Source organism: Hoplias malabaricus, chromosome 5 (genome assembly GCF_029633855.1).
Source record: "Hoplias malabaricus isolate fHopMal1 chromosome 5, fHopMal1.hap1, whole genome shotgun sequence".
Classification (NCBI taxonomy): domain Eukaryota; kingdom Metazoa; phylum Chordata; class Actinopteri; order Characiformes; family Erythrinidae; genus Hoplias; species Hoplias malabaricus.
In genome coordinates, this window is record NC_089804.1 from 26,996,964 (window position 1) to 27,010,962 (window position 13,999).

The 13,999-nt window shown below is 40.2% G+C and overlaps 1 protein-coding gene across 2 annotated transcripts in view; it reads left to right on the forward strand.

Annotated features, from left to right (window-relative positions):
• The window catches only part of arhgef10la (Rho guanine nucleotide exchange factor (GEF) 10-like a), a 192,596-nt gene that overhangs the window by 5,027 nt on the left and 173,570 nt on the right, over positions 1-13,999 (forward strand). For both annotated transcript variants that reach the window (XM_066670557.1, XM_066670558.1), the window contains exons 2-3: positions 10,631-10,929; positions 12,712-12,739. In XM_066670557.1, the coding sequence (XP_066526654.1) occupies positions 10,635-10,929; positions 12,712-12,739 (323 nt within the window). In that variant the 5' untranslated portion in view covers positions 10,631-10,634. The remainder of the gene's footprint in view (positions 1-10,630; positions 10,930-12,711; positions 12,740-13,999) is intronic.

The window sequence follows — 13,999 nt, forward strand, 5'->3', positions numbered from 1 at the left end:
GACTATCTGTGAGGAGTTGGTGTTCTCCCCGTGTCTGTGTGGATTTCCTCCGGGTGCTCCGGTTTCCTCCCACAGTCCAAAAACACATGTTGGTAGGTGGATTGGTGACTCAAAAGTGTTCGTAGGTGTGAGTATGTGTGTGTGTGTGTGTGTGTCTGTGTTGCCCTGTGAAGGACTGGCACGCCCTCCAGGGTGTATTCCCGACTTACGCCCAATGATTCCAGGTAGGCTCTGGACCCACCGTGACCCTGAACTGGATAAGCGGTTACAGATAATGAATGAATGAATGAATGCAATGAAATGACAGCAGTGCCCTGTAATGACTATCAGTCAGTGGCAGATACAGTAAATAATGTATATTGAAATATTGAAAAAAAATATTTAAAAATCATATAATCGTTATTGACAACATTTTATATTGCAATATATATAGATACTGAATTATTGTCCAGCTCTAAATGAACACTCAGTAAGATTTGGTATTTTTGTTCCTGGGCTTCCCCTACAGTAGCAGAGTGAAATTCACTTTTTTAACACGACCTGAAATGTTCTTTTCCAGCCCTCCTCTAGAAGATACATAGTGCAGTTTCTGCACTGCTGAGCCTACTCTATTTTGCTATTTACAAGTCAGTGAAACATCACAATGATTTTAAAGCTGTAATTTGAAGGTCCAAATACTACCTAGTGTTACTTTAAACAAGCTATTCAACATGTCTAAGTTAATCTCTTTTAGAGACATTAACCTCACATCTTCACAGTGCTTGTCCCAGCCACTGGGGGAGCCCATACCAGTGCAGTCATAGTGCTGGTTGTATACAACTGGAGGGTTGTATCAGGAAGGGCATCAGGCATCATAGTGCAAAAGAAGCAAGATTCAGTCTGACTACATTTGACAGAGTTGTTTGCCTAACCATGACTTACATCTTGCAGTAGCTATCAGTGAAGTTATCTTCACCTGAAAAGCCACTGTAAAAAGGCCTGGCTATGATGAGAAGGACCTCCTGTCAAACATGACACTGGATAGCTCTTGACCTTCCCACAGTTAAGTGGAGGGTGGGGTCAGTTCACTTGTTTTGGAACAGATTTTGTGAATAGGTTCTCTTGCTGACTAGTTTGCTGTTGTAAGCCTTAAAGGGGACTTATTCTGAGAAGAAGAAAATAAGAAATTATCCATTGCATTACTAATGTACACACTGCGACACAAGACCACACAGTCAGTGTTTTGCATAAAGCAAAAACACATGGGCCATTGACTTTAGAGTTGTCCCGCCTCCTAGTCTGAGTCTCTCAAATGAAATATGAGGTTGAAAAAGGCAAAACGAATGCAATGAGCACTGAGAAGTAAGAGTGCTGAAATACAGAGAAAACGAAAACAGAGAAGAAAGAGAACCAAACAAAAGTGGCTGAAACAGAGCTTCTGCTCCTTGCTCCTCACTCCTGGACTCTCACACTGAACTGAGCTGTGGCTCACTCTCATTTAAACGAACAGGTGCTGAAACCAGTCTTCTGAACACTGCTGTGGTGTTTGATCCTTGTGGTATGTCACACTTGTTTCATTATGATCCCAGAACTGTGTTCACTTGTGGAAAAGGAAGGAGAATATGTTCCGTTTAAATCATCATCATCATCATCATTATTATTATTAACACACCATCAACATAAGTCCATGTATAACAACTCTGTTCATCACCCACTGAAGTGAGCATTAAAGAGAAACCTGAGACCAGGGTTAAAGTGATAGTTTGAGAAAATTATAGACAGAAATACAGAAACAAGTATAGACACTTACCGAGGCCAAAGGTAACCACACATCTGAAGCTGGCTTTTTTTTAGTTTGGTTATGAATCTATAAACAGATTTTTTATGTGGTTTCTGGCATCGTATGACACATTTTAATAGATACAAATGGACAGAAGTATGGACAAAATTATGACTTTAATCTACTACTATTTTAATACCATTCCAAAGATCCCACACCAAAAACCGACATGTTTTTCCATGCTCTGTTTGGTCATTGCCTGCGTCCAGCCACTGCTTTCTCATACACTGCCCTATGGGTTAAGAACTGGCAAAACAGTGCTTCAACAATAGGAGCTGGGATCAGTAGTTTCATGTGAAAGACCTGTGCGTAACCGCAGTCCTTTTGTTGTGGTCGCTACAGAGTTGCTCTCATTTGTACAGTGCTTTGTGTTTGGAGTCAGAAACATTACTCCAGTCCCTTTGGAACTCAGAGGACCTCTCATCATTTCTGAGCTACAAGTTTTATAGAAATCACTCAACAATGGGTTGAAAGAGGAAAGATCAAAGCTGTTAAAAATGTTGCCATATACATTTGTCATTTGTATATATTTTATTATGGGTTTTATTGTGTTTACATGTTCGTACTTCTTCATTTTTAAAGGAACTCTAGGTGAGATTTTATTTATTTATTTATTTTGGCTCCTTGAGCTCCCCTAGAGTAATATATTTTAACAGCACTGTACGGATATCAATGTTGAAGGGGAGGTGGGGGTGGTGTCCTACACTTCTCCAGAAGATACATAGTGCAGTTTCTGCAGTGTGGAGCCCAGTGTAGCAATGACAGAGGCTCTATTCTCTCTGTTACAGATCAGTGGCGTGTCACAATGATTTTGAAGCTGTAATTTTAAGGTGAAAATATCACATAGTGTTACTTTAAGACATTTCTGTAAAGCTTTTGAGCTGCATATGTATAAATATGAGTATTATAGAGTATTATTTCACATTTATCACCACACTTAACGGTTGAACAATTAAGTAAATAACGTTATTAAAGACATTTGTTCAGTTTATCCCATAATCCTGAGACATTATATTGAGCCAATTGTTCTCTGATGATTAAGGGTTCTTTACTGGTTGTAAGGCATTCTGATGTGTGTTGTGGTAACAAAACAATGTAATAGGCTTATCACTTGACTACATCTAGTGTTCAAGGGTTTAAATAACAGTAATCACTTCATTGTCTGTTGCCTGTGTTGTCTGTGATGAGTGGAACTGTCCGGAACGAAACTATTGTCAAGGAGTTTAACACACTCTGGACTTGAGGTGACTGATATTTAAATGCAGGCTTTTCAGGGCATGGTGCACTTGTTGTTTTCTGTCTCTAGCTGAAGGAGACCTTATGTCCATTAATAATACATCTGTGCATGTCTGAGCACTACCTAGGTCAGCGCTGAGACAGCACAGCTTACTTGCTTGTGTGTGTGTGTGTGTGTGTGTGTGTGTGCACAAATCACTGTTACACTTGAGTGTACTCTTCAGCATTAACACTTTAACTTTTCATAAATCAACCCACACTTCTCTCCTAGTGTCTTACTTGGACTTCTTGAGGCTGGTGTTAAAAAATGGTGTTTGTTCAGCAGGACCATTCCCAAGCATCGTATCTCTCTGCTTTGTTTGCTTATTCCTCTTATCTGAAGGAATACCATGGGACACAGATATAGCAAACGAGTAAAGAACTTGTGGATGATATTACAGTGCCCTTCCTTCTGTCTTCTGCAATTAGTTACCGTAAACTGCCCATCATGTTTAGGGTCGTTTAGCTTTTCACAAAAGGTCTGTCCCAACACATAGGGAGCTGCCTAGGGACTGACTCCGTAGACAGCTGTATAAGCAGCGTTCTAACGGTCGTCTGTCCTCGTGACGCTGAAGGTAGAGAACGATCGTGTCACGGCTTGTTCCCGCCTACTGCACGTGGCCGGTGTTTACTTACCTCAGCGGCTAGCACTTCCTCCGCGTCAGCGCTGTGGATTCTCCTCTTCCCGTTTATTCGCGGTTCCTATTATAGACGGGAGTTGTGTTTGCGTTGTGTCTATGTAGACAGCGCACTAGGACAGACCCTAAATCAACATGTTTTCATTATTCGTTTACTATAACATTTTCTTAAAGTCAATTGGAGTTCTGGAGAACTCCTGTTCTCACAGCAAAACAAACTCCTCAATCCCATCTGTGTTCATTCACAATCTCTGCGTTTTTAAGGCGGGGCGTTTTGAGTAAGAAGCCGTAGCTTGTTTGTGGTTGAAGTTTACCTAGGGTGACCAGACCTCCTCTTTTTTAGACTTAAAAAATGTCCGGGCGGAATTTCACAAACGTCCGGCATTTTGTTTTTCTAGAGCTTACATAGAATTTCGAGAAGTTTCGTTCACAAACTAGTCCCGCCCTCCCCTACTCCGATTGGTTCGCTTGAGTGAGAAGGGGGCGTGGTGAAGTAGCCTAAAATCTTCTGATTGGGCGGTCTGACTGTAGAGCTGCCGTTATTGGTCGATAACCTTCTCTGTAAACATTTAATTGGTCAGTCTGCACGTCAGTAGTCCTTGTTTACGTCAGGCAAAGCTCATGTACCCACCCTCATCTCTAGCAGCTATGCCGATGAATTAAAAAAACAAATTCCTATGTTTTGTGTAGCAAATAAAGGTGTAAAGACCTAATAGCACACATAAGTTCAGCTAAGCATACAACCCCCCCCACAGGAATAGAGCAAAAACCTCATTCCCTTTCATGCTTTTCAAAATTTTGAAGTCTCCACTGTCCATCTGAACTCCACTGCTTCACAGCTTAATACTGGAGGGGTTTGCACAAACTCTAACCAGCACTTACGCACATGTGCAGCTGCTTCAGAGACCTGATTTTAGTTCATGGTTCTCTGTAAAGATCATATACGCTACGTGCACAGTTGTGTGATCAGCCATAACATTAAAATGACCTCCTTGTTTCTACACTCATTGTCCATTCTGTCAGTTCCACTGACCATGTAGCTGCCCAGTAGGCAAAAAAATAAACCCTTTCATCCTCTTCACTAGATAGTCATCCTCAGCACTGCAATGACAATGACGTGGTAGTGTGTGTTGTGCTGGTATGAGATTGGATCAAACACAGCAGTGCTGCTGGAGTTTTAAACACAGTGACCACTCACTGGCAAATGAAAAGGATGTCATTTTGATGTTTGGCAAATCGGTTCATGATTTTTAAAGAGTGTCTATGTTTGGAAGTCACATGTTCAGTCACTCTGATGAATTGAAATCTGATGTAAGCTAAACGTACCTGAAGGATACTTGTGTTCTTAGTTATTAAGAATTACAAAGTCATTAAAACAATCCTCTGAAAATTTCAAAGGAAGGAAAGGTGTGTTACAGCCTTTGGCGTGCAGAGTACATTCTCATCCATAATAAATCCAGCACTCCCACTCCCAGTTCGTGGGTTGCCACATCTACAGCGATTCCCCCTACGAACATTCTTGCACTGTTTATCCAGTAAACACCAGATGTTCTCCTTTGCTATTGTCCATTGATGGCTTTCCGTGTGTTTGTCCCTTTGCCTGTGTCTTATTCATGTGGAGAAGGCACAGAAGTAGGCCCTCTCTGCTTTTTTTCAAGAGGAATACTTGTCTTTATGATTTCCATAATGCAGAAGCAGCCCCCTGATGCAGCTTCCATGGGAAAAAAAAGATATTGTACAAAGCAATTACTGTGAACTGTAATGCAGTCGAGAGGCCCTCCACAGTCCTATAAACCCACTGTGAAGACACTTCATGCTCATTTTCTCAATGTATTTAGAGGCTGAATGTGTTTTCCCATTCAGAAGCCACAAATTATATTAGAGTCTCTCGAATAAAGCTGTGGCCAATCTAATTGAATCTTAATTGTATATTCATTCAAGCCTACTTTCCCTACAAAGCAGCTCACTGCATTTATGTTTCTGTTTGTATGGTTGTGTTTTTTTTTTTGGCTTTACCCCAGGCTTACATTAGATGTTGGAACATGGCTGTGAGGATTTGATTGCATTCAGCCACAGGACCATTAGTGAAGTCAGGTATTGATGTTTGGATGTTCGGTTTTTGGATGACAAACCCCACTCCATTCTGCCTATGCTGCTCCGTCACTACACATCCCAGTGCTGAGGGGCTTACAGATGTTTGGCATAGAGCATAGTGGCTTTAGACTCATGTGCAGCTGATAAAAATAATACTTTACTTTAATAAAAATAAGCACACAATGTAGATGTAAAACAGTGTGAAAATGTAATATTGACCTCTGCAGTCTTGTTCTTTTTTCTGTTTGTCTTGTGTAAACTGTAAATGCCTTGTGAGATTAAGATAGTAATTATTTGTATTAGGTTTTGTTTGTTTGGGAATCAGTAATTATACATTTATACCCCTCGGTTTTGTTGTTTTGGTTGAAATATTTGCTACGTAAAAAAGCAGAAAGGAAAAATTGTGTGAATATAACATTAAACCATTTAAGGTGAACTTTAATGTTAATATTGTGGCCAGAATGTTATCAAGCTATTTTTAAGGAAGAAAGAACACCATTTAAGATGGGGGGGGTTTGAATAGAATAGTAGCACCACGTAAGGTGGAACAGGGCGTTGCACAATTTAATGCGGAACCGGCTGCGACTTTGTTTTAATTCAATGTCTTGTTGGATGTTAAAAATGAAAGGAAATTAGCACCAGTTCCCTTGTCTTAAATCAGGAGCTTGTGTCTGATTGGTTCCGCTGGACATTGTGGGAGGTGTCATCAGGGTGCACCTTAAAGTAAATTCAATAGTTGTAAGTGGTGTCCACAAATAATAGATCGACTTGGTCATCAGCTTGGCTCATATTTTGTCTGCATAGAATGAATTAGATACTTCTTCTTTTTTTAACACACACTTTTTTAAAGTTTTATCCTGCAGTAGTTACCACACCACATCACACACTACATGACGTGGCCCCTTCGGCCTGGGATCTAATGAATAGCCAAGCGTGCCCAGTGACGAATGCTGAAACAATGCCTGGTGAGCTTGCCCCAAGGTTTCGGCCACAAGAGCACCATTGTGTGTGTGAGCGCATGGAGTGGGCTGGTGGGAGAGAGTGTGTTTACAGTCCTCTAAGAGGGACATAGGACTGAGATTCAGCAGCCATGGCCAAGCAGAGACACATAAAGGGCCCTAATGATAGAGGGAATGAAGGACAGGCCTGTTGCGTCATGGGCTGGGACTCTTGTTATGGACCAAACATGAATGATCTATTTTGGTTTAGAAATCTTTAAACATGGACCACTTTCGGACAAATTGGACAAAGTAGTGAAGGTTGTGTTGTGTACACTAAATTTGACTATGCTTTTGATGAACCTCATAAACCTATGCAAATGTAGACATACAGTATATACGAATGTAAGCCAATGAAAAAACACAGCATAAAAATATACATATAATTAAATCATATATAAATAAAAAAAACTAGTACATAAATGCAAATTCTAATTGTTCTCTTACGCTAAAGTTTTAAGTGTGTTATTTGACAGGGTCCTCTGCTCCCCCCTGCTTCATTCTTGGGGGGGCTTCACCTACAACACCCCTCCATCCCTCAATCTTGCACTTCTCAGTGTGTGGAAACAGAGGCGATGCTCTGTACATATCAGTGTTTTATTACATTTACAGAGATTAAATCAAATCAAAGAAATAATACATGCTCAAAATGAAGGCCAATGCAAACCAAGGTGGGGTCATACCGTAACCAGTAGCACATGGGGGGCCTGGCAGGAAACAGACAGTGGAGAAGCTACATGAGAACATGACACAGGGTGCAAATTTCAACAAATAGTAACTGAGCCATGATACTTATGAACTTTTGTGTTCGTTTACTGATGCCATTCCATCCCAAATTTGGTGTATGGTGCTCCATCACACAGTTCCACTTTCCAGCAACCCAGCCCTCTGTTACTGATACTTAGCACTGAGCCTGGTGATTTGCACTTCACATACACTGACAGTATCATTTCAAGTCACGTTTTTCTATAAAGATTAAACAAGCTGGGAGAGCACTGAATATCTTTGTCCACACAGGGGCACTTTAACAGTGTGTTTAGTTGTCATTTATACCACAGCTTACCTCTACTGAAAGTTTATGTATGTCCTGGCCTACTTTTCAGAGCTGTGAGTTTATATATTTTTTTGTCAACGCCCCCGGCACAATTCCCCCCGGGTGGTTGCACATGTCACCTATGCCTATATCCGCTTCTGATTACCATAAACAGACTCTATGGGAGTGTAACATTTTTCAAATGCTTTAGTAACATGTCCTACGTTACATACGACCCATTGTGATCCCATTTCAAGAACAAAATGTTGAAATACAAGTTGCAAAATGGGTGTTGCGAGGTTCATGTTACATTGGGATAACAAAATATGACAAGAAATGTGGGGAAAAAAGTGTTAATTTTTTTTTTTTCCCTTTGGGGCTCCTATGGGTTAATCTTTGTATATTTTGTCATTTATCTACCCTGAAGAACCTTGTAAATTACAGACTCTCTAAGTATATACTGCCTCCCACATTCAGGCTCGTGTGGGCCGTGATGTCATCTCCCTGGAGAGAGTGAGAACAGTACTACTGCGGCCAGGAATGTTCCAGCAAAGGAAATAGTTGAGAGTTAATCAAAATGTAAAGCAGATGCTGTGTGAGGGAGCTCCCTTGGACGTTTCCTCCTACACGCTGGACTGCTTTGACAGTCTGTCTATGACTAAGGGGAGTGCTACATGCTCCGTATGGGAAAACAGAAGTAGCTTATTCTTCTCTAATCACTCTTCTAATGGAAGAAATTCATGCTTATGACCCTTCAGACCAGTGCTTTATAGCTTTCTGAGTGGGGTAAATGAGAATAAACCAGAGTCACTTGGAGATGAAGACAACCTCGGTGTCACAGCTGTTGATAGAAATAGCTTCCGACTTGTTTTTCGGGTTTAAATGAATGCATTTTTTTGTTTTCCTACCTCAAATGTTTTCAATGCCCCTGAACATGTTAGGAGTTTTGCACTAGTCGTAGCTGGCTAATGTGGCTAAGAAGTAGTGGAACTTTATTGGTAGAAGGTTTGTACGTCTAAATCCTTGCCAGCCTCAAACTGCATTGAGACATTTAGTTTCTCATACCCTTTGACATTATTTTCTATTAATAAATCACAAATATAGCGATTATTACTGCTTTGCGAGGGCTGTTCTGCTCTGCAAATTATTGACACTTTTTTTCAGAGCATAGCTAAGTGGATTTGGGGGAATGTAGCTATGAGAACATTAGTGAAGTATCTTACAGATGTTACTTTATTACTTCTGGATCAGAAAGACCACGCTTACACCACATTTTCATGAAGGTTTTTGTTTAATATTGTAAGCTATGGAAGTGTGGCCTTCATGTGGGCCGAGACTGTGAGAGAGTTCCTCACACTCAGCTTTACATTCTTCATCTGTCAAGCTAATATTTTTAAAAATGTTGTGGAAATATTTTAGGTTGGGAAGGGTATTTTTTGGAAAAATAATCCACACAGTCATGGAAGCCCCTTGTTATTATGGAAAATAGAAGGAGTGGATGAAAGACTTGACTCAACTTTGTGCAAACCAGGCTTTTCACAAATATCAGCAGCTGCTGGAGGACTGCCTGGTAGAAATCATAATAAAGGGGAAAGGAGAATGGCTCCAACACCAACAAACACATTTGAGACAAAGTTCAGTAAAGTTCAGGCAAACCTCACAGTACTGAAAAGTAGGCCAGCACATACAAAAACTTTCAGTAGAGGTAAGCTGTGGCATAAATGACAACTAAACACATTATTAAAGTGCCCCTGTGTGGACAAAGATATTCAGTTGTGCTCTCCCAGCTTTTTTAATCTTCATAGAAATGCATGAAGTGAAATGGTATTGTCAGTGTATGTGAGGTGCAAATCACCAGGTTCAGTGCCGAGTATCAATAACAGAGGGCTAAAAAGCCCCCTGGATGGGGTTGCTAGGAAGCAGAACTGAGTGATAGAGTACCATCCACTAAATTTGGAATGGAGTAGGATAAGGTTGGGATCATCCATTTGTCAGAACCTACCTTAATAATGCTGTCAAGACTGAGCGCCATCAGATCCTAACAGCAGTGTTCCACCATCATACAGCAGTACAGGATGCCGTCTTAAACCCTGTCACACATCTGTTTCATATATTTTAACAACTCACCGCAGTTAGCTACTTTAGCCTAATAGCTTCATTGCAAAACTACAGAAGTAAACTTTAGACGCTAAAAGTGTCTGGGCTGGTTGAACCCAATCAATGATTAAAAATAAATGAGATTGTTGTACGTAAATTTATTCTGCTAACTAGGGGTGGGCGATATGGCCATAAAATAGTATCACGATATTTCAGGGTGTTTTGGTGATTATGATATTCTCAGCGATATGAACAAAACACTGAAAAAATACCAATGCACCAAAATAAATGTTATATTAATATTTAACATATTAAATTAAATATATTATATATATATTAATAGCATTTAATATTTTTATTTATTACAAAGATTTATTTTACTACAAGTGTAACAGTTTTGAAAAATCAACAAAAGAAATCAGTGACAAAAGAAATCAGTAAACATTTGCTTATTTTGTAAACAACAGTAATTTACCAAGATTTAGATTTTGTTTAAAATAAATAATGTAGCATAAAAATCTACCACAAAATCAAAGTGAAGAAAACAGGTCCCCCACGTCCAAAGTGTAAATAATTCCTATGCCGCTGCTAACAGGAAACGTGATTACAGTAACTGGAATTCATGAATCAAATACTGAGACATTATTTTAACTTTCTGTTTCTCTTTGCTGTCCAGGCTGATGTCCACAGCTCTATCCCCTCAGCAATGCAGAGAGACGAGGGAGGATAAGGAAGAGGTGGAAGAGACAGGAACGGAGTCTGACTTTGTAGCCACCGATGAAAATGGAGGAACAAAATCAGTAGTAACTGAGACGTGTTTAGACGTAAACAAGGACACTGAGGCTCAGAAGGAGATGAAAACACAAGCAGTCAGTAATGCGATTGTTAAAACAGACTCAACATGCTCATGTTCGAATATTACAGTGCCCCCTGCTGGTGTGGAGGACCAAACTGTGACTGTACAACAGAGAACAGGTGCGTTGGGCATTTGCTACACAACATCATACAACAGTCAGTTCCGGTCACACACTCTGATTGCTGATTGTAATTATTTTTCACAACCACTGTATCATTCCACTACTTATTGTGCACTACAAAGGGAACATATGGAAATGTGGGATAGTTGCAGCTCGACTGAGCACACCAGGCTAGGAAAAGACTCTTTTGGGCAGAGGCAAGTTTATCTGGAGCTGATTATTCAGCAGATTAGGGGTCTTGGTAGTTTACTCACCAGGTTAGTGATATTGTAGTGGTGAGCTGAGGCTGATTCAGTCTGCACTGTGAGCTCAGGGCAGTAGAGTTCATTACTGTGACGTAGCAACAAGCTACTTGTTGAGGAGCTATATTATGGAGGAAGAATAACTAATTTCATCAACGTATTTGACACCAATTTGACAGCTCTGTTTATTTATATCATACTTTATATCTGAACCAAGCTGTTGTATAAAATAGAACACTTAAGGGCCTTGTGTTACCGTGAAATAACAGCACATATCGCAGCCGTGCACTTATTTCACAATAACGCACTCCCTCTGGTGTTTCATTGGTTGATTACAACATGATGTACAATCTTATAATTAATGCTAATGCTATCTATATGATACAATATGATTCAGCATAATACTATTTGAGGTGAAACATTAAATTATACAATAAAGTGCAGTACAGCATGATGCAATACACACTGTTCGACATGCTTTTCAGCTTCCTGTAAGGATGTCCTGGACAGCAGGGCCGATCCAGGATGTGAATCAGTTTGTTTGTTTCGCTTTGGTTTGTTGTCACACAGTGCCATACACAAATCTCTCGCAGTAGTTGTGTATCCTTTGCAGCTGGTATACACACAGTTCAAGTCAGGATTTCATTAAAGCTTCTCCTAAGCAGAACTGAAGCTGTGGTAGAAGTGTGTGTTGTGGGATTTGCTCGACTCCAGGCCGTGCCAGCGCTAACAAAAACCTCTTACGTAACAGCAGTGTATAAATCAGAGCGTGTCTTAGATCAGTTCCACTGCCCATGTGTGTTTGTGTCCTGTACACACAAGTAATAGAATAAGTCCTTTCTGGTCACATTCATATTCGACTGCTGCTGAAGCAGTGAGGCAAAGCACAGCAGCGGTTTGAGTGCTCCTTCTCCAATGACACATACAGAGGACAGAATTAAATATGGAGTTTGCAGCTAATTCCAGTGCCCAGTTCTTATTGAGTTGCTGAGATTATTTTGTTGAGCACATTATGAATTGCACCATAACAATATGGTGGAAACTGAATGTAATTATAATTTTTATTTTTTGTGATTTAGATACATTTAAATTCATGTTAAATTCTGGTGACTGTCTGTGAGGAGTGTGGTGTGTTCTCCCTGTGTCTGCGTGGGTTTCCTCCGAGTGACTGTCTGTGAGGAGTGTGGTGTGTGGTGTGAGGAGTGTGGTGTGATTTCCCTGTGTCCGCGTGGGTTTCCTCCGGGTGACTGTCTGTGAGGAGTGTGGTGTGTTCTCCCTGTGTCTGCGTGGGTTTCCTCTGGGTGACTGTCTGTGAGGAGTGTGGTGTGTTCTCCCTGTGTCCGCGTGGGTTTCCTCCGGGTGTTCCGGTTTCCTCCCACAGTTCAAAAACACACGTTAGTAGGTGGATTGACGACTCAAAAGTGTCCCTAGGTGTGAGTGAATATGTGAGTGTGTAATTACTTTATCAATTTGAATTTAATTACTCTTTCCATAATAAGCGAAGAATAACTTTTAATGAAACTTTCTTTTCTTTTCAGGTATGTCCTCCCCAGGACCGCCAAAACAGTAAGTAGTCTGGCTTTCTATTGATTTTCTTTTTAAATAGATTATAGACGTGAAGGGTGTTTATTAACTGTCCAGCAAAAATAAAATAACATAAATAGCAGCAAATGAAAATTAAAGTGTCTCTTCTGTTCCACTCATGATCAGAACACATGCTCCTGCTTTGGGGGTGGGGGGGGTGGGGGGGGGGGTGGTATCTCTCCTCATCCAGGGTTCCAGAATCGGGATGGGACATTTCTCAGACACACAAGCTAATTTTGACTAATATTATACAAATAAAATAAACCAATGTTAATAAATTTGATTGTGAAAAATAAAATATTAAAATATATGAATATATAGCAAAATTTCTTAAGATGTCACACCTCACCTGCACCACCCTCCCCCACTACATTTTGCATGCCCCAATGTTGAATAGCACTGTATTTATAAGTCAGCGGTTCTATGTCACTTTATATATAGTTAATCATTCAGATATTTCAATGTCGTCTTGTGAATGATCACGAATTATGACATTCACAAGATATAGTACACTGACACATTGAATGAACAATGTAATGTGTTTGTGTTTCAACAAATCATAGGCTAGAATAATTAAATAATTTCCTAGATATCCTTTTGTGTTCTCCCTGTGTCTGCATGGGTTTCCTCTGGATGCTATTTCTTACCGTCCAAATACACGTTGGCAGCTGGACTGGCTGTGTGAAGCTGTACAGGTGTGAGTGTGATTATGTGACTGAGTGAGTGCCATCTGCTCCCAGTGATTCTGGGTAGGCTCTGTACTCACCTCAACCTGGAACAGAATGAATCGGTCAAAGAGGATGTAGAAGATCATGTATTATATTGTATATACGTATCTCTAATAACCATGTCATTTACAAATAAACTCGATTTGTGGACACTGTCTCCATCTGCAGGAAATACACTTCAATGGCTTTGTATCCTGCCCTGTTGTTAGAAAACTGAGACTGAGAAAATGCATTTTGAATATTTTTTCCAGGCCTTGTTAATGATGACCTTGGCTCAATGTCAGCCATCTGTGTAGCTCCCCTCAGTGTTAATGTGTGATGATCTTATATTATATCATCCACCCTTATTAATTATTAATAGTGGATTATCCTCATCTGCAAGTAGTGTACTTTAGATATGTTTTGGGTTTGTTCTCCTAAGGGAATGAGACTAAGGGAATGGTTTAGCTTTTGCATTTTCCAAGGTCTTGCTTGCCTGATGACCATGATGGTCATTATCGGCTATTAACCCACT